Source organism: Amblyomma mixtum, chromosome 5 (genome assembly GCF_055824585.1).
Source record: "Amblyomma mixtum isolate Tamu chromosome 5, ASM5582458v1, whole genome shotgun sequence".
Taxonomy (NCBI): Eukaryota; Metazoa; Arthropoda; class Arachnida; order Ixodida; family Ixodidae; genus Amblyomma; species Amblyomma mixtum.
This window is the reverse complement of record NC_143016.1, coordinates 97,531,959-97,556,931: the sequence shown is the minus strand read 5'-3', so window position 1 is coordinate 97,556,931 and position 24,973 is coordinate 97,531,959. Positions and strand designations below refer to the sequence as shown.

The following is a 24,973-nucleotide window of genomic DNA, read 5'->3' as shown; positions in this document are numbered from 1 at the left end:
CCACTGCTGCTAAACGAGCTGCCAGAGAAGAGGCCCAGCGGCGTATCCGCCAGAATCCAGAGGTACGTGCCGCCGAAGCAGAAGCTTACCGTCGCCGGCGTCGAATTCTTTGCCTCAATCTATCGAAAAGCTGGAACAGCTGATGAGCTGCGCTCAGATTTCGCATTAGGAAGTAACGTAATCGTCGGCATTTTTTTTTTCTCGTCGCTGTTTCAGTTCTCCTCCAAGATGGCCTAGAGTAAAGTTGTGGTGCGCACATTTGTCAGTGCATCAAAGGCAGCGAATATCTCAGCGCGTTCCCTGGAGTATTATACGCAGCTGCATGCAAGTTATCTGTCAGGCTTCTAAATGGAGCCGCTGTTCCACTTACCCGCGTAACTATGACCATCTTGGCAGGAGAGGTTCAGCATCAAAGCTTGAAGTCCTGCCTGGAAAACAGAAACAAAAAAGGATAAGAATAAGCACCAAAAACACTATATAGACGCTGCATTCAGGTGAACCATCAGCAAAAACAGTAAACATAGAAATTGTGTCACGAAACAGCTTACAACACTGCGGCGTACATGCACTGCGAATAAAACGTAGAAACGTGAAACAGGTGAAGGAAAAAAGATCAGTAACACAAATAAAAAGCCCTGCAATCACAGCGATCCGCCGACCACTCGCGATTATAGCCGGTTCGCAACTAGTATAGAAGGTAACCCGTTTTCTCCCTGCGCTGAATCAGTCATCCCACGGATGGCGATAAAATCTGAGAGCGCAGACGCTAGTCCGTTTACTTAGTCGCCTTATCTTCGTTCGCACCCTTCGCGACGTGGCTCAGTACCTGAAGCGTTCAGCCGCAGAACACGAGGTCGCGGGTTCGGTCACGGCCGCAACGGCCCCGTTTCGACGGAGGCAAAATGCAAAACCTCCCGTGTGCTCAGAATGCGGCGCAAATTAGAGAACCTCACGCGCTCAAAATCTACAGCAGCACTCCGCAACGACGCACCTCATAGCCTTGGTGTAGTTTTCGTACACATAAATAAAATAACCATTCATACGCACACAAAGTCGCTCGCCGGCAGCGCTATAGGGAGGGGGTTTAGAAATGATACGTCGAAAAATTCCGGCTATGTGGGCTAACCATCGTGAATTTCATATGAAAAGATAAAAAAAAGAAGACAGGACAGACGCTTATTCCATCAAAAAAAAAAAAAAAATCGGTGGTTCCGTCATTATGCGGGCACGCAGCTCTGCGGTGAAGCTGGCTTATCACTTCTGTAGAAAGTTCCCCTCCCGGACTCGCGTGCATTCGAGGAGGTCCCCCTACAGAGCGCATTTGTTGGCGCCACACGTACGCCTCATTGGTATTCAAGTGCGAACAACTTTCGCGTTTCAACTCTGGACTCGATTAAAAGCGGCAGATACGATGAGTCAAACAGGGTGGGGGGGATTAGTAGCCTTTATTTCTGACGAGACCAGTATACACAGTCAGCGTTTGAATACTAACTTGGCATACCTTATCGCGCTGCACGTTACTGTGATCCTCATCGCACGTGGTTGTTCGCTTAACCACGACCACTCACTCACAGCCTCGGACGCTGCTCGCGGTGTGTCCGCGCATACGGCTTACTCAAGCTCCCGTATATCGGGCTGTTTATACGTCTCCCCTACAACTCCGTTCGAGCTCTGCAGCTGATCGACAATGACAACAAACTTGCCAATAGTTCCTATCCGAGAACGTGCGTCGTGGGCTGCAAGTCTCCGATAACTGTAACACGTTTTAACAGCACCCTCCGTGGCGACACAGTTGGCGCCGCGGATGACCCAGGAAGACTGGGGGCATCATCGACGTCTCATCGATGGGCACATAAACCACGTGCCAACGCATGTACATAGAGCCTCAGAAATTCAACGACGCTACTGAAATGCACAACGCAGAAATGCAATCCTTGGTTTCCTCTTTAACGTTTCTGCCAATCTATCGCCAAGGTGCCATATGCTGCTGACCGCCAGAGTGAATACTTCAGAACATGCACATGAGAGGCTGTCATACATTACCAGCCTTTCGTGCGCCCGGCAGTGTCGGTGATGTAACAAATAAAATAAGTAACATAGCCCGGAGCAAAAGCACAAAGACCACGAACGGCTCGTGACGGAATGACATCGCGCGCTGTACAGCATATATGTAAATCTATATTATACACTCCCTTAATTACCTTTCATACTCGTAGACGTATATGAGATGTGAAGGAGAACGCATTATTTACATTCAACCAATGATTACTAAATAAGTATGAGTAAAAAAAAAAACACTTGTTCGTTTATTCTAAGCAGTTTTCTTCTGGGAGGACAATGCCCGTGAAACATTTTCAACTTCAGTGCAGAAGCAACGACAGAATTCGTTCTTGCAAAGCGTGCAAACTTGCAGCTCCCTCTTGCATATCGGAGCTACCTGCGTATCCGTAGACGGACCGCAGACGTGCTCGCAGACGCCGTGGCCTCCGACCGCTCCACTGGGTGTCTACGCGATCTCTGGAACGTTTACGGTGTCTGCAACGTCCGTGGCCGTTTACGACACGGGGACGTGCTCCTGCCTCCGACAGACTCCTGATGGCACTCTCTTTGTGCCTACGGTGGCGAGTGACCTCCATCGGAGCTCTGTGCGGCCCACGGTTGCGACGACCGCAATTGTCCCACCCGGGACGCATGCGAAATCCTCGTCGTCACGCATTCACCGCGAGCGAACAAACAATGCGGTCCGACGCGCTGCCAAAAAGAAAGAAGCTGCAGCAGGCATGCATACATATAGGTTGGACTCCAGACAGCGTCATTCGGGAGGCGTGCGTGCGTCTGTGCGCATGGGCAGGAACCACGGCGCCCAGTCGAAGCCAATGGACACATCGCAACGCGCGGCCGCGGAGACCGGAAGCCACTTCCTGCTCGCGAAAACTTCCGCGGCAGCAGCGGCGGCGGTGAGAGGGTCACTGTTTCGTCGACGACCGTCTATCCGGTCCGGCGCTGTCGTAATGGCGACAACGGGGCCATCCAAGCGCGGAGCCGGGTCGCATGCAGTCCGTCCGTCCGTACGACACACACACACATACACGGAGGGTGCCGAAGGGGTCAAAGAAAGTAAAGAAAGCAAAAGACAGAGCGCTCTCTTTCACCGTCATAATGACGCAAAGAGAGCCGGCCACACAGGAAGAGCGAAGGGTGCGCGCATATCTGCGTAAACATACGGGGGAGGAAGGGCACGGACGGATGACCGCCGGTGGTGGGTGCACCCCCCCCCCCCCCCCCCCCCCCCCCCTCTCCCCCACCCGGCCCTCTTTGTGAGGACGATCACCGGGCTCGACAGAACGAGGAGCTCTCTTTCGACGCCGCGCTGCGTCTCCCCGTTGTTTCACCCTCCCGTTCAGAAAGGACGACGAACAATGAGAGCTTGCACCACATGTGCCACTTTCCCCGGCTATAAGGCGCATGCGCTTCCACACGCATTATGTGACGCTTGCAAGAGTCCCTCTAGAGAGGGGAACGGGCGCTGCGTGGGGTCAGAAGGCGTATAAACAAGGTCGCACGACACAAACTGCTTTCACTGAAGAAGACAATGATATGCCGGGAAGAAAATTATCTGTAGTGCTAAAGGGCCGGCACTGAGGACGACTCCATCCAAGTTATATGCTTGGCAAACATCGATTATGCGCCTCTTTTTGGTTATGTTGGTATTTGTTCGGCTGCGGAAGACGCCTTCAAAAAATTGGATTGAAGAATGGAACATACATAGTTGCAACCACTCGATTCAAACTAGCGACGTCAAGGCCGATGCCTCTACTAAGCCGGAGCTCTCCGCGCTGGCAGAGCTTTCCGAGGCAACTCGAGCAGGAGCAGATATAGAAACACAAGCAGTCCGCCCACACAGAACATTAGAACCAGCGCAAAATGACGGGACAAACCATAGAGGAGTGCACTTGGTCCCGTCATTACGCACCGCTTTATAACAGTGCCTCCCTAAACCAACTAGCCCGTGGTAACACACTAACTATTCTTTGTCCCCAGCATAGTCCGGCCAAAACAAACGGGCGAGTGCTAGAGGACAGCTTGCTTGCTCCGATATAGGCGTATTAGTGTTTGGAATGTATAATCTCCCCGTGTGGTACCAGTACGTGGCTACTTGCACGGAACTTTCTGCAAAACACTTCCTCAGAATGAGTATGCCTGGTAAAGTTTGCCAAGAAGCATATGAATGCATTCGTTCGTTTCAAGATATACGGATCCCACAAGGTGACCGGTGCAGAGCACAGCGCTGCCGTCCGTACACACAAGACGACGGCGTATTCTCAACCCCTTTCTTACCGGCTCAACCCAATGGGCAATGGTATTCTCTTGGACGTCCATGGAACGTCCAAGAGAATTTCAGTGCCCATTGGGAAGGGCTAAGTAGCTGAGCATGAAACTATACTGGACCAGGATGACCTCTGTACCTTGAAAGAAGACTTGCATAAAAGCGCCAGAAACGGACATATCCACTCCAAATATTTGATTTCGAAGGGATCATAATAGGTTCGCGGTATACCCGCCGAATAACGAGGATCCCTTAACTTCGGACAACCATAAGTGCATGCGCACGTATAGGAATGCAATACCAGTCACTGCATGGGTCACCGCTTGCTTTGTCTTTTATAAATAAACCCTCGCTATTCAACAACCTGTTCATTACTAAACATAGCGCCTGTTAATGTAAATTTCAACTCATGCAGGTCCCTCGGCTCCTAAGACGCAAGTTTTGTCATCGTGCTGATTTAAGCTTGCTGTTACGGCCATTATGTAAACACCACAAGCTTCCATTGGAGTACCATGCCAGGCTCATAATCATGCAGACCTCTCCTTTAATCATTAATGTCTCTCTCTCTCAAGATTCCAGCACACTTGCCATATTTGCACGAACGAGTAAGGTTAGCGTAGCCAACCGCAACAACTAGGTAAATTTCGTGATTCTTAACAGCCCAGAAAGGGGGAAAAAAAACAAAGACTCGGAAAAATGCCCGGTGCGCAACCCTAGGCAACACTACTTTGAGGGAGGGGTTGAAAACTGGACCGGAAGTAACAGTAAGACACTTTTAAACAGCCTTTTAGGCCAGGTCCCGGGAAGCAAGAGCGATGGGCCAAGTTTAGACAGGGGGGGGGGGGGGGGGGGGGGGGACTGGAAGGCATTGTGGCATTGCGTAAGGCAGCGCTCTATATCAGGGTATGAGTGAGCAGTCGCCGAGGCCATCAAACACTTCACCACACTACACGCCTCGCCACCGTACACATATACAAATACTCGCAGGCAGCTCTCCACGCATTTCACGACGGAGCCCTTCCCTTCCCTACTAATTGGCCTTAGGCGCCTCACTCACAACAATGAGCACATGACTGGTGGACCCCTGGTCAGATGAGCCAATCCCGGCAATGACCAGCTTGCCTCCCTGGGATGCCACGGACGAGTCCACCGACGGTGGACGCGGTCAGGGCTTACAAACACATTGTCCAGGAATACTCGCACAAAAAATCGAGTTGAGCTTATCTATATACCGCCGTACCCATCCTTACCGATCCGTGAAGCTCGCATTCTTCGCCGAACACTTTTACGTACACCGGCCAAGCTTTATTTGTGCCAGTACAATCCCACACCCCAGTGCTCCAACTGAACGGAAGAGAGCACTCACTCTGAACAGAAAGGAGTAAAAAAAGGTGTAAGTTTACTCTTTTTTTTACTCCCATACAGGCGTATTAGTGTTTAGAGTGCAGGAGGAAAGTTGAGTTTCTCACTGCAAGTTTGGAAGCTGCTTGCATCCGCCGAGCGAAACAAAAACTGTCCACATATACGTGGTGACTTGCGGTACACCGCCAACCGCTTACACTCGCACAAATACGCACTCAAACACGAGAGGAGGGAAGTGAGGGGGAGGATGAGGAAGGCGAGCGGAACGGGACCACCACCGCGAGCGCGTCTCGCGGACCAAGAAGGACACTTTTCTTCCATTTGCACGCGGTCCGCCGCGCGAGGCCGGAAAATGGGCCAGCCAGCCGCGGTTGCGGTGGTGCCCGCTCGTGCGACGCACCACCGCCGCGCACCGCGGACTTTGGGGACGATTCAGCCGCGCGTACGACGGGAGTCACAAAGAGTTTAAAAGCGGGTATGAGGCCCGCCCACCCTCCGAAAAGAGCCACAAAAGGGGCGCTGCGCAGCCTATAGCTCGAACAAAAGGGTGCGTCCTTTTTCTCAGAGGAGAGAGTGTGTACACAGCGGTGCGCTGATGGCCACTACGCATGCATGCGTTGGGGTCGCCCGGGCGCGTCATGGCCACGCATGCAGATCGGGATGCGTACGCATGCACGCTGTGTACTTTGGTACGAAATATGGATACGTTGTGATCGATTTAGGCTGCCAGGTGCACGCGACGGTAGTAGAGGAACCCACGCTACTGCGCATGCGCAAGAGGCGTCTGGTAAACCAGTATACGCAAGTACGAGAGTACGCCTCCGCTACGCTGAAAGCCTCTAATGTACTGCCGTGTTTACGTTTGTTTCTATTAGAGAACGAAACTGACAGTCAGCCGCCAGGGGTAGAATTGTCACTCGCTAAGGAACGATTCCAAGGAACGAACGAATAGATTTATCCGGATGTATTTGAAACAGTGACAATGAATTTCCACAAAACAAAGAATTAAGTGGTGAGAAATAATGTGTTTGGTTCATCGGGCTTCAAAGTCCAGAAGCAACTCAGGCTACGAGGGACGCCGTAGTGGAGGGCTCCGGAAATTTCGACCGTGCACCTGGGGTTCTTTAACGTGCACTGACACCGCACAGTACACGGGCCTCTAGAATTTCGCCTCCATCGAAATTCGGCCGCCGCGGCCGGTATCGAACCCGCGTCTTTCGGGTCAGCAGCCGAGCGCCGTAACCACTTAGCCATCGCGGCGGCAAAAACGTGAGTGAATAATATTTCCACAAATGGCTGTCAACACATCGGAGTATTCTCTGCGGCATGTATGTTCAGATAAAACTGAACCGTTTCGGCGAACAGGACAGACCGCGCATCACCTTTAGTTACAAAGAATAGGTTATACGGTCGTTAGCGCAACAATGATCGCCCATGCCGTAAACGACAATTCCATCCATTAGACCCGAAAATCCCTACTTCCGCCCTCTTTTTCCACACAGCAGCTTTACAAATCCGCCAGTGTAGAAAATGTGAGCAAATTTCGTGTCTTAAAATTCCCGGAACTTCCGCAAAGATTCCCTTCTCACCAAATTTTACTCCTCAAATTCACTGAGAGAGGAAAAATTCCCCGACTGGAACATCACTGTAGCGAAAGACGTCAATTATCATTTCGAACTGCATTTGCTGCTCAACTGCATCGCTGTTGTCCATGCATATAACTCACCAACTGAAAACCAGTATCAACAAACAGTGTACAACCACTGTCACGCGCGGCGCATTCCATTTTACAAAAGGGAGGGCGCTGCAGGTCAGGCTACTCCGTATTTACTCCCATATAGGCGTATTCGGGTTTAGAGAGCACATCCATGATAAAGCTGGAGGATAGAAACGAAACATTTCTCCCGGCCAGCTGGGAAATTCTCGCCCAGACAACCAGGAAGAAAAAAAATATGTGATGGCTCAAAGCCTGGCCGGCAGGCTTATTCACATGCCGGCGACAACTAGGGCCAGTAATCACAGCAGAGCCAAGCAAGCAGTCAGCACCTGTCGTTCCTGCGTCTTTACCAAACAGCCAATCTGGCTCGAAGCTCAACTACTGCAATAAGTGTCAGGCTAAGGAGTTGCAACCGCCACTGGCGCAACTAATGGATAAACGAACTTTCCAAGTGCCGACATCACAAAGAGAAGAAAATAACCAAGTAAAAAAATACGAGAAAACGCCGACCTCCGGTTCTGCTCCAAAGACGACGGGTGCCAAGCGCTAGAAGCTGTCGCGCTTTCCAGCCATTCGACCGCCCCTCGTTTTACACCTCGGAAACCAGTAATAAGTGCGCAGACGGCGAGACGGCTGTTGAATTAAACCCTCGGGCATCACCGTGGGCCGTGTCTCCACCATGTCTGACCCAAAACCGAAATACGGGCCTCGGTTGAGTCGTGACTCAACTTGGAAAGTTTAGCGGCCATGATTCGAACGATAAGCAGGCCACGAAAAGCAGAACAAAATTTGTTGATACAACTGCGGTCCATACGCATATAAATACTGCGTGCCCGTCGCCGAGTGCTGCGCTTGCACGATATATGCCCTCAGGCAACGTGGTACGAGAGCTTTGTCTCAGCGCGGAAGACAACGTACAGAGCCAATCCCGAAGGTCAGACTGCTTATCCTGCTACACCGAGCGTGTCCGGGGGAGGGTATGGGCTGCAACGGAGCAGGAAAGCGGCCCGAGAAACTGACCCGTCACAAGTCAACAAACACATCGCCCATTACGACGGCAGGAAATGAACGGGCGGGAGAGCGCCAGCGTTCAGAACGTGTGTTTTATTGCCTCCCGGAACTGCGTGCACTCCGCGGGCCTCCTTCTCGTAATCCTCCTCTCTCTCTTACACCTTTCCTTTCCTTTGTTTTCTTTTCCTTTAAACGGCAGCTACCGAGACACGGAAACCGTAGACGCGTGCCGAGTCGAGCATGCCTTAACATGTAAGCCAGCGAAACCAGCGAAGCGCGAGGCACTGTGTACGTGTCCTAACGACACTGATCCCGATAACCATGGACGAGAACAAGCAGCGAGCAGAGCTGTTTATAACTGTTATTAAAACAACGCAGCTGACCGAGATATCGAAGCGAACACGAAGGTCAGCCAAAAACGGGCCTCTGAGAAAAATATCCAGCCCGTCGGGTGTGCTTCTTAATCATGTAGACGCGTTCGAGCATTCGAAGGTGAGAGAGGCTGTCGTCCCCACCCATCCGAAAGCTATACGACCTCCAAAAACACTATCAGAGAGCCCTAAAAACATGGCTCAGAAGCAAACCCCTTGGGATGTACACTATATAGACAAAGATTGTGCCCAAGGTCATCGCGCTAAGCAAGAAGAAGCATAAACGGGGAATGTCCAGAATAGACCTCGCGATGGACGTCCCTCTCGCTACAGCACATTAGTGTACGCACCAAACTTGCGAATATACGTAAACCATTGCCGAGATTTTTAATACGCAAGAAGCACCCGCCTACGTCGTTGTTTCGTAACGTAATCAAATATTATACTGTGAAAGAGCGGAGAATAACAAAATTATGCACGTACAGATAGATGAAAAGAGGTTCTGGAGCCCATCACACTTCTAAAGGTTGCAGCAGCTTAAGAAGCACAAAAGAACAAGCGGTGACGCGCGTAACGCGCATACATTAGTGCTCAGGTAGCTCTTTTTGCACCGCCCATGGAATACAAAGACAACATTCAGGTCTCAGGGTTTATGTCATTCCAAAACGCAATACCTATGAATTCCACTGTGCTTCCTGCATAACATGTGCATCTCACGGGGCGAGAGAGCTGAGGGATTCCCTATAGACCGATAGTACCGAAGTCGTCCTTGCGTTCGGTCTACAGTTGATAATTAAAAGCAGCTCATCATTAGATCAAAGAAGAAGCCTGTCTGCAGTTCGACATACCACAGCGACCTATAGCACCAGCAAATCCGGCCGTGAGCAGAGCGAGAGTAGGAAGAACAAAGAGAAACATCACAGCGAGCCTCCTATGTTGTGCCTGCCGCGGCCTCGACAGCCGCGAGCTGGGAAGGCGCAGTAATTGCGCGGAAGAATACAGGGCGCTCGTCCAGGGCCATCGACGCATGCATGTGGAGCCCTTGACACCGGCGAATGAAGCCGCCAAGTTCGCCGGGGTCGAAGCGTGAGCGATTAGTCCATAAATACCCCTCCGGCTAAGTGCCACAGCCCCCTTCTCCGTAACACGCATTCCAGCGCGTTATCAGATGAACAGCGATGTACTAGATCCTCATTTTCTATTCCTCCTGCACGCATTTCATGGCGTTCAGAAGCAAAAGGCCGGAAAGCAGCGGCTCCCAACAATGCGCCATGAAGCTACGTGACTCAAGCAGTGAAAGAACCAAATCATATGATATACGAATCGAATAGTTGTACAGATATTCGCTGCTTGTTTGAATATTCGTGAGGCGTGCGAGCGACAACAGCGAAGCGCTAACGGTGCATGACGCTGCGGTACGGTGCCACTATAACACCTATAACTCTGAAAAGATATATCGATTGATTTCGACTGCGGCCGGACAAAAGTAAAAAAAAAAAAAAACTCCAGCTCGTAACAACAAACCACGGTCCGAGGCATCCTATGTCTTCGCCCACTGATCACAAAATAAAAAAATAAAAAAAAAATCAGCTTTTTCGCCAGAGGCATAAAAATCATTGAACTTATAATTTCGCCTTGTGATTGGCTCCTTGCTGAGGTAACAAAGATAGCTTTGATAAGTGACTACTTTTTTGTCGCGGAGAAATTCCCTGTGGGGACGCAACAGTCATGTCATCGGTGTAGAAAAAAACCCTTGCCGCTGATGACTGCAAATAAACTAACTCTACATCTCACCCGCCGCGGTGGCTAAGTGACTTTGGCGTTCGGCTGCTGATCCCAAGGGTGAGGGTTCGATCCTGGTGGTGGTGGTGAAAAACATTTATGGGCAATTAAATTTTTACAGAAAGGTGATTGGGGCAGGACCCTATTGGCCCTTTCCCCTTACAATACTGGGTGGAGCCCCTATTCCGGTGCCCCACTGGCAAGCAACGCCGCCCGCGTCCGTTGAACCAAGGCCTTTTGGCTCTTTAGGTCTTGACAGCCGAGCAGGGCCGCCTCCCAGTCCTCTCTGGTCGCGGCGGTCGTATTTCACGCCCCTGTGCTATGCGATGTCAGCGCACATCTAAGAACCTCAGGTGGTCTAAATTAATTCCCAGCTCTCCACTATGGCGCCCTTGATATTCCATGTGTCACTTCTTAACGATTTAACTTCACGTCTAGGTGGCTGAGTGGAGTGACGCCTCTAAATCGCCCAGCCTTGAGGCCATGAATGAGCATTATGAGCTTCGCCAAACGAATGGTCCGTGTCTCCGTCTTCCTCTTCTTGCGCAAGGCCGCGTGTCAGCATGCGTTGCGCGGTCCGAGTGGGCACCGTTCCCGAAAAAGACACAATACAAAGCTATAGAATTTATTCATACCAATTTTTCGATAACTATTCGAAGAGTTCCGAATAATTTGGAAGGTGCACGCTATTTGGTTCGTTCAGTGAATCGAATAGGACGGTATTCGATTCGGTATTAGGATAAGTCGAACCTCGTTATAACGAAACGGTTTATAACAAAATATTGGACATAAGGAAGGAATGACAATCCCTTGGAAGCTCAGTCAACAAAGGCTATAACGAAGCTGCGGCTATAACGAGGTAGTCGCCGGGCCCTTTCAACTTTGTTGTAACGAGGTTCAACTTATTTCGAAGATTCGCACACACCTTTAACTTTTAAGCACAGCTAAAGCACACTGACCGGACGGCAGGTACCGACAATAGAAGACGGCACCGCATAGCCTGGAAACAGCTGAACGCCCGCGACCATACACGCATGCGCAGCCAGCGGCAATTCCCAGTCATCTGAGAAATGCGCTCTCGCACGCCACTCACAGTGACAAGCGTGCACGGAAAGATAGGGGATGGCCGGCAGGTGTTCAATCTGCAGTCGTCCGACTCGCTTCGTACTTATTCCACATATATACGCGCACACAGGTGCGGCGGCCCTTGGCGCTGCTCAAAACGAGAGCGCGCACTCGCTCCTCGTAACCGGAGCGCACCGTAACCAAGCAGATTTGAGCCACTCGTGAGCGGGTCAGACGAGAAACAGAGAAGGAGTTTGCCCGCACACAGTGCGCAGCAGTTCCCAATCTGTCGATCTGGCGCGCGCGGCGAAGACCACCGCTACCACCACCACGGCCGGCGGTCCATCGCCCAAGTGGGTCATGCTGCGCCCGCGCGCCGCCGATGTAGGTCGCCGCTGCGCATGCCACCGCCGCCGACGCCAGTTCGGACAGGCGCGTAAAAGCGCGCGCACCGCGCTCCCGACAGTTGACACGTTGACACGCTCGCTTGACCCGCCCGCTCGCAGCGCGCGACACTGTGGAGGGTGCCGCCCGGTTCCGATGGAAGCGCGACTAAAAGGAAGCCGCAAGTTCCTCTTGATCGACCGCAGTAGACGTGCGCAGACTATATTGAGACTTCGATTTTAGATAGTGGAGAGGTCGTTCAATTCCATCTTTTCACGGGTACGAGACAGAGGAGGAAATAAATGTAAGGAAGAGAGAGCAGCGCTTAATTTTAAGGCGAAAGACTTTAATGGCTCATGCTGTCGTCCGTTAGCAGAGAGTGTCACACCTTTGGCAGCGTTTAACTCGTGTTAAGTCGGGAACTAAAAAAGACAGGAGAAAACGAATGGTTGCTTCAGATACAGGAGGAAAAAAATGAACCTAGAAGCCATGTTTGATGACTGGAGAGAAATGAGTTAATTACGCATAGTTTTCATTGCGGCAGCCTGCCTTTCCGCGCAAAAGAATCAAATAAACATACAGTGGAGGCTTCAGTAGGCCGGCCGTATGACGTCACGCTCCCTCTAGAGTTTTTTTTTTCTTTCTTTTAATTTTCGTGCATCACAGGTATGGCGACAAATTAGCACTTTCTGACTTTGGGCAAAGTTGGTGCCGGCGTCGCATGTCTGAAAGGTGACCCTCTCAAGCGTGAAATGCAGGCAAATAACGGCTCGAAAGGGCCATCAAAGTACATTGAACTCCGATGAGTGCTCGAACTCACTTCGATCATATGTGCAAACAGTTGCAGATTGACACAGCATAAAGCCGAGTACATGCGCTGTTGTGTTGTTGGGCTGAGAACAGAGTGGGCCGCCCCCCCCCCCCCCCCAAAAAAAAAAAAAAAACTACGAATAAAATGTCCAGCCCGAGAATATGCAAACAACAGTATAAGGTGATAAAAAGAGCTGAACATACAGAGTTATCGATGCCGCTTCGGTATTGCAACGGTTCCTCTTCGCTTACAGTGAGCTCGGTAGCAAATCGCAACTCAACATTAACCGCACTATTACTTTAACTTTGTTCAAACACTATACTATTATTTTTCCGCATTCGCGTGTGACTTATGCACACATCTTTTGCGCAAGAACAAACAGATAATGATTAGTTGATCCTCGCTGTAACGAAATTGGAGAGGCGGTAGAGCTTCCTCATTGACGCCAACGTTCCAAGCGCACACGCGAATTTCGAATATAGGCACCCTGCGCATCTAACTCCAGCGCGACGCGCGCGCCACTGGCGGCGGCGCGCGCGTCCCTGTCAGGAAGGCGGGGGCAGCCCGACAGCTCCCGCTCTGCTGCGCGCGCCGTCCCGAAGCAGTTTTGGGCGTCCATACCGAGCAAAAAATGGCACATAACAACAGCAGGACACACTGCTGTGTTGCAGGATGCAATAATGCATATATAAATTCGCCTGGGACAAGGTTTTGTGGATTTCCGACGTGACATTGGGAGACTGCCCACCCTTCGCAACGGGCAACACGCACGCGCGGTTTCTGGTCAAGCAGTGGTCAAACCCGTGCAGAAGCTTACTTGACTCATGCATGGCTGTAAACAATATGTGGTCTTGAAAAGCCACGCATAACTCGCCCGCAGTCACGCCTGTGGAAGAAGCCGAAATTTTGCCCAGTAAAGAATCGTTTACCTTACTTCCAGTTATGCGCAGAATCCTTGCTCGCTTCCACTGCGCCTTGTCGTCCAGCGTCTTTTTCGACAGTAAAGGCACGTTTTCAGAGGCAACGACAACATGTTCCTGATAAATCTTTGCCTCCACATCTGAACGACTGGGTGATAATTTAGTACAATGCGAATGTCGAAAATTTAGGGTACTTGTACTGAATGTGTAGAAATTAAACAAAGCTTGCAATGAAATCCCGCTTTTTGAGCACACGCATTCTGCAAGAATCCTGCATGAAATAGCTGGGATACTCCTTTTTTGCACAATCCCAGTCAAAAAGTTTTGTTTTCCGCAGGAGTTTCAGTGAGCACAGGCGCTTCGCCGCAGCTTGCATCCTTTTCTGCTTGCAAAAGTTCGTTCATTGGACATCTCATATCATCAAAACACTGACGCACGTGTTGCAACGATAAGGACCTGGCAGTTGCTGGAAAAATTAGAAAATATGAGCGGCAGATTACGCCATGGGTACATCATTTCAAGGCGTAGTTTGAACCGGGCATTTCACATCGAACACCGAAGTTGCGGCAGACGAGAATGTTATGAAGTCAAGTTTGCGGCGCTCGCTCAAAAACTGGACTTTTCTAATTACCTTCAATGTTATGCCGCCTGGACGTCTTTGAGAGTTTAGAGTAAGTTTTTTTAAATGCAGGAACACTGCAGGCTTGCGGGTGGCTCGTTTTGGAGAGCGTTTCACACCGCTCCAAAAACACGGCAACGGCAGCAGCGCATTTACATTTGCCTGCGGTGCCTGCCTTGCAACTACAGCTTGCGGTAACAAGCTGTCTACTGGAATATAGCTACATAAAAAAAATTAGTGAGAGTTCAGCGGTAACAGGCACCAGATGCAAATATTTCTTAGCGTTAATTTGATGGTTTTCGGTGGCGCAGGGATGCTTGTCTGCGCAGTGCACCGGGCTGCTACTTCGCTCCTGTCGCAAGATACCACCTCTTTCACGTTGTGTACATGGCCTGCTTCAAAAAGCTTCGTTCCTTTCCTGACGTTCGCTCCTCGAAAGAATTTGTCAGCCTCATGAATGAATAGGTCGAAATCCCGCCTCTACGAACAGCGGCAGCCGCTAGCAGACGCCATCCCTTCGAAGTCGCGGGGCGAGCCTTCCTGACAGGGACGAGGATCTGGCCGCGCGGGGGAGCTGAACGCAGCCTCGACGGTGGCGGTGCCTGGCGGGTGCAGGGTGCCTATACCAGCGGAGGTGTGTTCGCAAGAGCACACCAACGCCGACACACACTAAGCTGTCGGAAAGCTCAAACAATGCGCATTTTGAAGGTTTAATTACAGTCCTCGTTGACACTTCACATGGATGACAAAAAGTTAACACACTACAATAATTTTATCAAATGAAAACGGCTGTGCTTCATTGCCTTTCACTTAATGAGCGCAGCCCGCAGTAGTCACTCTGCCACGAGAAAAGTTAGCACTGATTCCATGCCGGTTTTTTCTCGAGGCAAAAAGTGCGCTACGGTTAGCTAAATGCTATATACCTGCACCGGTTCTTCAACGCATCAATTCTGATCGGTCTGCAGACATCTCGGTTATCGCTAGAAGCAGGCGAAACACTGCTCGATACAGGCTTGATACAGGAGGGTTTCCGGTTCCCACATGGCAGCCGAAACCCGCGGGATTGTGAAAAAGGCTCCCGGGGGCGGGGATATGAAAAGCGTCCATGTTTTTCGCCTTTTCAGCCTTTGCGTTGCTATTAGATTTTATTTATCTATTTATTTCTCATTGTGATACCACTCGCAGCCGCGTGGTATAAGGTATGCGTGGCTTAACGCCCCAAAGCTGCGCATATGGATCATGAGAGAGGCTGTATAGCGCAGGGCACCGGATTAATTCGACCACCAGAGCTTCTTTAACGTGCACAGAAATCGCACTGCAAACGGGCGCGTCTCTTTCGAAATGCAGACGCCGCGTCCGGGCGTCGGTCCTACGTCCTTCGACTCAGCAGCCGAAGGCCGTAGCCCCTACAAACCACCGCGGCGGATATAGTTGTAGAAGACGTAGATGTACAGTTAACCCTTTATATATGTAAAAGAAAAAAAAAAACAAAGAAGTAAATTGAAAAGAAAATTAAACGAAAATAAAATGGACACTCAAATTAAAGCGACTGTACACTATGCTAGACGAGTTTTCGCACAACGCATGATTTCATCATATCAGAGTGCAAAGTTAACGGCAAAAACAATGCCAGCAGCCTGCAACAAGTTCGGCGAACTGGCCTCACCATATGGCAGCGCTCGAAGGCTTTGGCACTGAGGCACGTATACTGTATAATAGGATCATTGCCCACAGTGCTCTCGGTATTTCGAGTCGTAGGGATCAGCTGCGTCTCACTGCCATTTCTTTTCCCACAAGTGTACACACTATACAAGAAGTCGGTTCTTCTGTGAACTTCTACAATTACGAAGTTACAGAGAGCGCGCCAGTGCAACTCAGTATGCGACGTGTTGAGAACGGGCCACACTACCCACCGCTGGAACCAGTGTTAAAGATGGGGCTTCTATCCCACCGCTGGAACCAGAGTTGAAGACGGAGGGGTCCTGGAGATGACTAACTCGTTTAGCCTCACAGGTACCGGCTCCGAATGACGATGTCGGACTGCGTCATCGAGGAAACTGTACAGAAGGGTTTATTCTACATATTTACAGAAGAGAATCGAATCCAAATGCTATGCAATGCGAATCTCCGATCACACAACAACATCCCGTTAAATACGGTTCGCGTTCCCTAGATCCCTGACTGGGGAACTTGGTTCGAATAACGTTGTCCAATCGGATGGGCCATTGATGACGCTGGCGGTACCACCCCCGGCACGGGGCGGTGCTGAAGCTCTCTCGCTCTCTCACAGCTTGGGGGATGAGAAGGGGAAGACAGTCATCAAACACAGATGCGTCACCTTGACCACTGCCGCAAGTGTTCTGTGCGTTGCCTCCGTGGGAAAGCAGAATCCCGCAGTCTCCTCGCAGGTGGTTTAACCTTCTCGAACTCCCCCGCCGGATGGCCGAAGCACGAGACCCCTTCGACACAGCGTCTTTCAATTAGCAGCCTCGCTCAGCGTGACCTTGCGTAGCATCCTCCCGTTCGGTGAGCCGAAGGCCGACTCGGCCAACGTATACCGCTGTCCGCCGTGCTTCATGTGCATCTCTGCTTCCAGCGTTGCTGCTGCTGTCCCAAGTTCTCGCCACATCGTTGCCTAACGACGACACTCGTTTGACAGTAATTTCTCCCAGGCCCGTGGGAGACAGCGTCCTTCGATCGGTTCGGAGGTTCGGTGATTTGGAGAGCAACAACCCCCGTCCGTCGTCGTCTATGCTTCTGCCGCCGGCGCCAGGTCTCGTTGTCCACTCTTAACAGACGTGACTGTCGAGCTCAGCCTCTTCTCACTCGACGGCCGGTTTTGACAGATCAATGGCGCAACAAGCCGCAAAGTTTCGATCCTTGCAGAACACTCAAACAGGAGAACGAAAACGGATGGGCGCGTGATGCGCGCAGCAGATAACCCCTCGTTTCTTGACTTGACTCAGTGGCTAACGGGGGCAGACAAACGTAGTGAAGAGCATAAATACAGCAAAGTGGTAATGTTGGGGTGGCTGTGCCTCGTACGAGACGGAGGTCACTGCGAGTAGTCTGTGTTGTACAATACAGTGGCGATGGCGGTGACGAAAGCCGCTGAGTGCAAACAACTCAGCGCTTGACCGCCACCGTTCGCGGCATCCAACGCGCTCAGACCACTACGACGTATCAAGCTCCTGTAGGCGGCTTGATTTACGTTGCGGTTCTTGATGAAGTTCCATCGCCGCAGTAAAGCAAGCAAACGCAACTAAAAGCGTGAAAACGAAACTATGGCGCGAGAGTGCGCGCGGGCAGCGCCTTGTAAGGTGCAGTTGTACGGCGGTGTATCCGGAACTTTTGTTTCCATGTCCCCCTTTTTGCTTCTTTGTGAAGTTTCTAGATTATAATGGACAAGAACTGTGAGCGATTAAGACGGCTGCCGCGGTAACGGCCAAGAACGTACGCGTGCCGCAACTTCGCCCGCGCCCCACTTCCCTTATAAAGATCGACAGCTGCTCCGGCAGGCGGAGGGCCGGCGCAGGACCTTCTGCACATCCATAACGATCGTGTGAACATCGAAGTGTTGCAAAATTTTATAAAAGCGTGTTGAGCAAGAAATAAACGAAAAAGTGGCCAACAACGAAGTACGATTCTTTAAACTAGCGCTTTAAGGATGCTCCTTTCTTTAACACGTGAACGTGTTCTACGGACGTTGAAATCGCCATAGGATAGGATAGGAAAACTTTTATTGTCCAACAGAAAGAGGGTAGCCAGAGGGCTACCCGCCTAGACGACGGCCGAAAGGTCCTGACTCTCGGCGGCGGCTTCGGCCAGTCGGACGAGTTGTAAATGAGTCGCCGGCTCGGAGCTCAGTAGCATGGTCTCCCATTGATCTTTTGTGTTTATACCTCGTCCCTCCCGGGGAGCATGAGGACATTCCCATAGTATGTGGTCCAAGGTGGCCCTAAGTTCGCAGTTTGCGCATGTTTCTGAAAATTGCCCTGGGTACATAAGACGTTGAAATCGCCAACCGAAACCGTGGAACCACCACTGCATAACACAGTCTTTTTGGCGCACTTTGGCGTAATTTTTTTTTTTATCTGGATGGAGCAGCAAATCTCGTTTGGCTCAGAATGGTGCAGTTTGCGCTGTAACGGGAAATCGTCCCAGCCATTCAGACTAGGCAAGATTATGCTCAGGCTATTTAAATGAAACTGAATAGGAAAAAAAAAAAAGGAAAGCGAGATGTGCACGTGCACGCTTCCGGTAAAACAACAAAAATGGCACATCTCACGTATCAAGAACAAACAAACAAGCAATAATAATAAAGATATCTATTCAGAAACGTATCTTGATGGAAGAAACCGGAACTTTATCCGTCGGTCGTTCGAACAGCATATGGAAGTGCATGGGATGACAGCATTCATACTGAACAGCATTCATTGCGCAGCTCCGAATTGAGTGATGATGGTTTAATTTTAATGGCGCACGGGCAACCTCCATGGCTAACATATTTGTTGGTCTGCACGACATGGGGTCAAATACCCTTTTTCTCAAGCATTTCATACCGGATAAGGTCGAGCATCAGGCCAGGGGAAAGCTTGCACTCATTCGAAAACCGGCGGGTATCCGACGGGAAACCGGCGGCACTGCAACCGAACGCCGCACCTCCCGCCTCGAACCACTGCGCGACCGCTGTGGTGCCAAATTCACCCATTCTCTGCGTAACTACACAGTGAACTTTGGCCACGTCAACTTTCTGGCATCCTCTGAGTCGATCTTCGATAAAGATGGTCGGGCGAGACTGCAAGCTAGCGTAAAGTAACTTTTATATCGAAACGGCGTTGAGAAGATATGTATACTACACGGAGACCGGTGTAAAGGGAATGCGACACTCGGGGGCATCCCCGTTTCAGGGCACGGCGGTGGCAAGGTGCTCAGCCGGGGTCAAGGTCGCCGCCTCCGCACGGCGGAAGCAGCAGTGCATTCCGGGAGGAGGAAAAAGTTCCGCGCCATTGCGTCGACGACGGCGACGGCAGTTCGCTCGGGGAAGAGCGGACGCAAGAGCCGCGGCGGGCGCGTCAGGGATGATTGAACCGCGTCGTCGCGGGCGGCGGCTCCGGCGGCGTCTGTTCGGGGGCCAGCACGGATCAGCACACACGCACTGCCACTGCACGCTGCTGCTGCCGCGGTCGTCGGGGTGGTGGGCCGTGCGTGGGGTCGCGGAAAGTGTCCCGTGCTCTGTGCACCCCCACGCCCCGTTTGCTCTTGAATCCTCGCAGCACCGTGGCTCTACTGGCTGACGGAACAGTGCATGTCTCAGAAGATGTCGCTACAGCGAGACGTGTCAGGGTCACAGCATGCATCGACTATCGAGAAGGGCCTCGATCGAGCCAGAAATGGGGGGACTGCCAGTACAATCATGCGCCCGGTAACGTCTCCCAAATGGGGGGAGGGGGTTGCTGTTGGGCTTTCTTTTAACGTCCCAAAGCAACTCAGGCTATGAGGGACGCCGTAGTGGAGGGCTCCGGAAATTTCGACTACCTCGGGTTCTTTAATGTGCACTGACATCGCACAGCACACGGGCCTCTAGAATTTCGGCTCCATCGAAATTCGCCCGCCGCGGCCGGGATCGAACCCGCGTCTTTCGGGTCAGCAGCCGAGCGCCGTAACCACTAAGCCCCCGCGGCGGGTGTCTCCCAAATGAGACGTGACACACTTGCGTAGACGTTATGACTGAACGTGCGTGCACACAAATCTATACATACAAATATACGATCGACACGTAGAAATATAAACGCTTTGACAAAAATAAACAGTCCGAAGGGATGAGTTCTAAGATGCGTAACTGACCTCCTGCAGCACATGTGGAACCCCGAATCTTTGGACGACAGTTCCTCTCACCACGAAGACCAATGCAACGCTGGCGATGCAAAATGAGCCGCTCTGTATGGACCGGAAGCAAAACCGCGGTGGCCAGCTATATGAGGGCGTACATTTTTGATAAAAGTTGGTACGTCCACACATAAAAATAACTACCTCTCCCTATAACGTTATATACAAGACATGTCTACAGATATCTATATCTACCGATCAAAACCATCGATTACGGTTTTACTTTACAGTGACACCCGTTAGTGGTTCTGCGAAAGGTTTTCCGCCGCTGCGTCCGCAGTCATGCTTTTCAAAGGCCCCACGACCTCGTTTTCATTGCTGTTTTCACTGGTGGCGGTATGCCAAAGGTAAGCCACGGACTGCTCGAAGCTCCTTTGATGACCGCAAGCACTATAGAGACAACGTACAGGACCTCCGGCATTAGCCACGTAGGCAACAAGATACGCCAGCGAACACACGAAAGAGATAGCAAAGAATCGCATATATGCGTTACACCATCGTGCTGCACTTTAACAAACGCAAGGCATTACTTCAGAGTCATTTCCTTTGCTCCCACAGTGATCACAAACATTGCAGACATTCAATCGAGCGTAGTCGCTATCGGCGCCACCCCTCCGGCCTATATACGCTCACTTTACGAGCGTTTTACAGCAACGACAGCGCGGAGATAACCGCAGCTGCCGTTGTCATGCAGATTACGCGACAGAGTGTCCCATTTTTATTTTCTCGCTTCCCGTCTAGTCTAATGTCTGCTCACGATAGCAAGCAATAAAGGCGATTGCACAGAAGTGGAGCAGCTGTGGCGTTTAAACCCACTGAAGCAATGCACGACAAGCGGATGTTGGGGCGCATTTTGTGCACGCGGGACGGCATCGCTCGCGCACGCTCCTCGGGCACCAACACACACGAATCTCCATTTCTGCTAATCAGGAGCCTTCATTTCTTTCGATACGCGCGTCAATGCAGCTAATGCAGAGGCAGCGCGCTCAGTTTTTGTTCTTGTTGGCGTTCGTGCCAGCATGTGTATAGACGCATACTAGATACTAACGACTTCGAGACTATACTTATGTTTATTAGTCTGTTTTTCGTGAGCACATCATCTGAACTGTGACCTATATGGAATACAAAGCCAGATCATGGCCAAAAATCGATCAGCTGACAGTACTCATTCATTGATTGATTGGAATGAATGAATGAATGAATGAATGAATGAATGAATGAATGAATGAATGAATGAATGAATGATATCAGAACATGCACAGCCGATGCACAAAATATACAGCCCAAGCGGTTGGCTTCTAAGCCGCGTAGCGGAGCTCTACAGCACATTTAATACCCCTGTCACACGGACACTTTCGATGCTCATTGAACTCGATCTGCATCGAGATTTTCGAGCACGCTCGAAACATCCGGTGCTACACGGGCATTTTCAATGCTCCTTGAGAAGTTTCCCTCATGTGTGTTAGGTGGCGCCAAATGTTTCTCCAACAGCCATAACAAGGTGATGTCCGGCAACACTGTGCAGTCGGGGGCAGCGGCAGCCAAATCCGTAGCCAGACGTGCGACGCAACTCTGTGCCTCTGCTGTTGTGCGATGGAACCCGAGGGTCCGCAACGCCTCCGCGATTTCTGCTTAGACTACGGCGTTTCTCTTCTGGTGCCGCAAATTATCTAGGCGGTCTAGCCGGCAGTCGATGAGAGCGGCTGTCTCGCGCTCGCTCCACAGTGTGCGCGTCGACGAGCTGGAGGACGCCATCTTTGTTGTTTACACTGACGGCGAAGCTTGGAGTGTGGTGCCGAGATTACATATAAATATGTTTGCATATAAGCAGGCATAGTGCCTGAAAATGTTCTGTCTTGCATTTTAATCAATTACAACAACAACAGTTGTAGTTTTGTTTTGTTAACTAGTGTTTATATTTATAGCTTCGTGAGAGCGAGAGTGCTTTCGATTGTGCTTGGAACCTCAAGCACTCTTGAGGGGCCGGCATCGAGTCAAGCAGGATAGAGCTCGATTGCGCTTGAAAGTGGCCGTGTGACAACCGTCGATCTGCATTGAGTTCGATGAGCATTGACTCAATGAGGATCGAAAGTGCCCGTGTGACAGGGGTATAAGAGTCATCAGCTTGGCAGGTTTGAGAATGCGAGTCATTCAGGCCAACGAAAGATTAGGGTCGCTGTGCATGCAAAACGAGCCACGCTGCAGAATTTAAGAGCAAACTCCTCGGGCTGCATATTTCTGACAAAGGCTGCAGATGTGTTGAGATCCTGCATGGTCGCATGCAGTTATTTCCAAGTACGGTGTATATGTGAAACATACGTTCAAGCACGTGCTACATAAGCGTCAGAGACAACATTAAACAATTACATAGTTGGCATCAAGCTGTATAGCTCGGTGCCAAGCATCACACTTACACGACAATTTAGGCGTTCAATGTCGCCCCTAACGGAATTGTGGCTCTTGGCACCGAGCTACATCTTGATGCCAGGCATCCCACTGGGGCAACGAAACACTGCCCCTCTATGCGCTAAGAGAGAAACAACGTAAGGCGACATGGAGAGGCGAGATAAGATACAGGAAATGCAAGCGGAGAGGCAAGTTGGTCTGTCCTCTCATTACGCGAGTGAGGCAGCAGGAGGAGATTGTCACTTCTTTTGTGGACAGCTTCATATCTAAAAAGCACAGCGACGCACAACTGATGTTGGGAATAATAGAGGCACACTCTGCCAGAAGAGATTAGAAGTGCCACAGGGGTTAAGTCCTTTTGAGACCAACTGCGTTTCCACGACCATTAATCCTCATCACTCCCTCAGAGACACTGCGAATGGTCACAGCAGCCTCCTCACAGACTAACCGTTTAACGCGAGGACTAATGATGCCCCATTTGAGGCATCCTTGGCTTAGAGTGCATAGTCCCAACTGAGCGCGCCTTTCGCGTCTGAACGAAAAGTGTATACGCTACGCCATCGGATCTTATTTTTGTTGTTGTTGTTAGCCTTTCAAAAGATGGCTCTGCACTTCACAGATTTTCTTTTTTTTTTTAGTTCGGGCGTTGTATGTTCAACGGCTTTTCGCCCTCTATTGATGCGCTTCATTTGGACAGCCACTGTTGCGGGCTCTGCGCATGTGTCTATTACTGAATCTGCAATCGCATATACCCATGTTGCGGCAGCGCCTGTCCCTCACCACGAATCCAGTGTTTCAGCGAGCTTTCTACAGCACTTTGACCCCGCACGAGCAACGCAGTGAAGCTGTGTGGCTCACTGTGTGGAAGCTGTGTGGTCGCATGACCACTTAAGCGTGACCATGAGCGCGACCTTACGCCTACGCGATATGCGTAATAGAGTTCGGTATACCATCGGGCGCTCCTCCCTCCAGCCTAAACGGCGCGGTCGTGTCTTCGACGCCCGGCCAACGCCAGCGCCAAGGACGCTCACCCCAGCCGACAACAAGACCTTCACTCGGCGTGTCCATCAAGCCCGACGCCGTGCACCGCTGTACCGAGCATATCATCTCCAAGACTGCTCGATACTCGCGGCTGCTGCTGCCGTCGCCGGTTACGCAGACAGATTGACGGGGCAACAAAGTACTCGGAAGCCAAACAAGCCGCGTATGTAGCAGGCGGCGGCCGATGCGTGACGGGAGAAGATCGCATCGCGCAACCGGAGGCATGCGCATTTCGTATGCGCGCGGTTTTGATGTCAGGGCCACGGCTGCCGCCGCCGCGATCACCGCACAGGTACACACGGCGCGAATGTAATGCATCCGACTGCGATTACGTGGCGGCGGGTGCGGCGCCCACGACTCGGTTGCGTCCTCCTGACGGCAGCACGCAGCCGTCGCCTGTGAAGCGTGCCGTCGGTGCGCACGCTCTCTCGCTCGGTCCTCGAGGACCACGCACGACTAGTATACGATGTATCGGAACTCCTCGGACAGTAGCCGAGCCGCTCGTGGGTTCTCCGAACTGTAAGCGCCATATCAAAAAGGGCCCGAGCTAAACCGTCACCTTGTCGAAGCTGGCGCTTTTCCGTATACGAGGCTTTTCCCTTGTTCTCCCAACGCAGATTCTGCACTGCTGCGCCGATTCTATCTTCTTTGAAGACAACGCGCTCGTAAAAAAGACCCCCTCCCCATCCATTTATACCAGGTATGTGACGCTTACTCTGGACAATACACGTGCCCACGCGCCACTCAGTCGCTGCACTTATTTCCATGCAAATCCCTCTCCACCCCATAGCCCCTATTCCTGGAGAGTTATAGGCAGCTCTATCTGCTGTACGCTGCCCGACACTATACGGCCGCTCCATGGTGCCCCCCCCCCCCCCCCCCCCCCCCCCACGTGTCTGGTAACCACCGTATACCGAGTCTAAGTCCAGATATCTTGCGCAGAGCTTGCACGCAACTTCACGGACACCACGAAGGTACAGTACCTCTACGTTGGCGAATGCGATATGAGGATTGGAGAAACATGTGGCTTCGTTCCGCCGCCATGGCTCACTAACACAGAGGCCGTGGGAATCAGGTGAAGCCATCTCTGCAGTACTGGCGGACAGATTACTGCACCGCTAAGCACTTTCACCTGCTATATCGATCACCTCAGAAACTGGGATGCAGTTTTCACCTGATCTGCCACCGGTGTCAAGTGTGAACACTTATCGATAACAGAGGTAGATCGCGCACGAAAGGTACAGATGCATGACGTCATTCCGCAAGTG

General features: G+C 51.3%; 1 protein-coding gene across 1 annotated transcript in view; it reads right to left on the bottom strand.

Annotated features, from left to right (window-relative positions):
* ck (unconventional myosin-VIIa ck) overlaps window positions 1–24,973 on the bottom strand; it is a 137,584-nt gene that overhangs the window by 69,574 nt on the left and 43,037 nt on the right. The window contains exon 2 of the mRNA XM_089545638.1: window positions 371–428. Coding sequence (XP_089401764.1) covers window positions 371–388 — 18 coding nt within the window. The 5' untranslated portion in view covers window positions 389–428. The remainder of the gene's footprint in view (window positions 1–370; window positions 429–24,973) is intronic.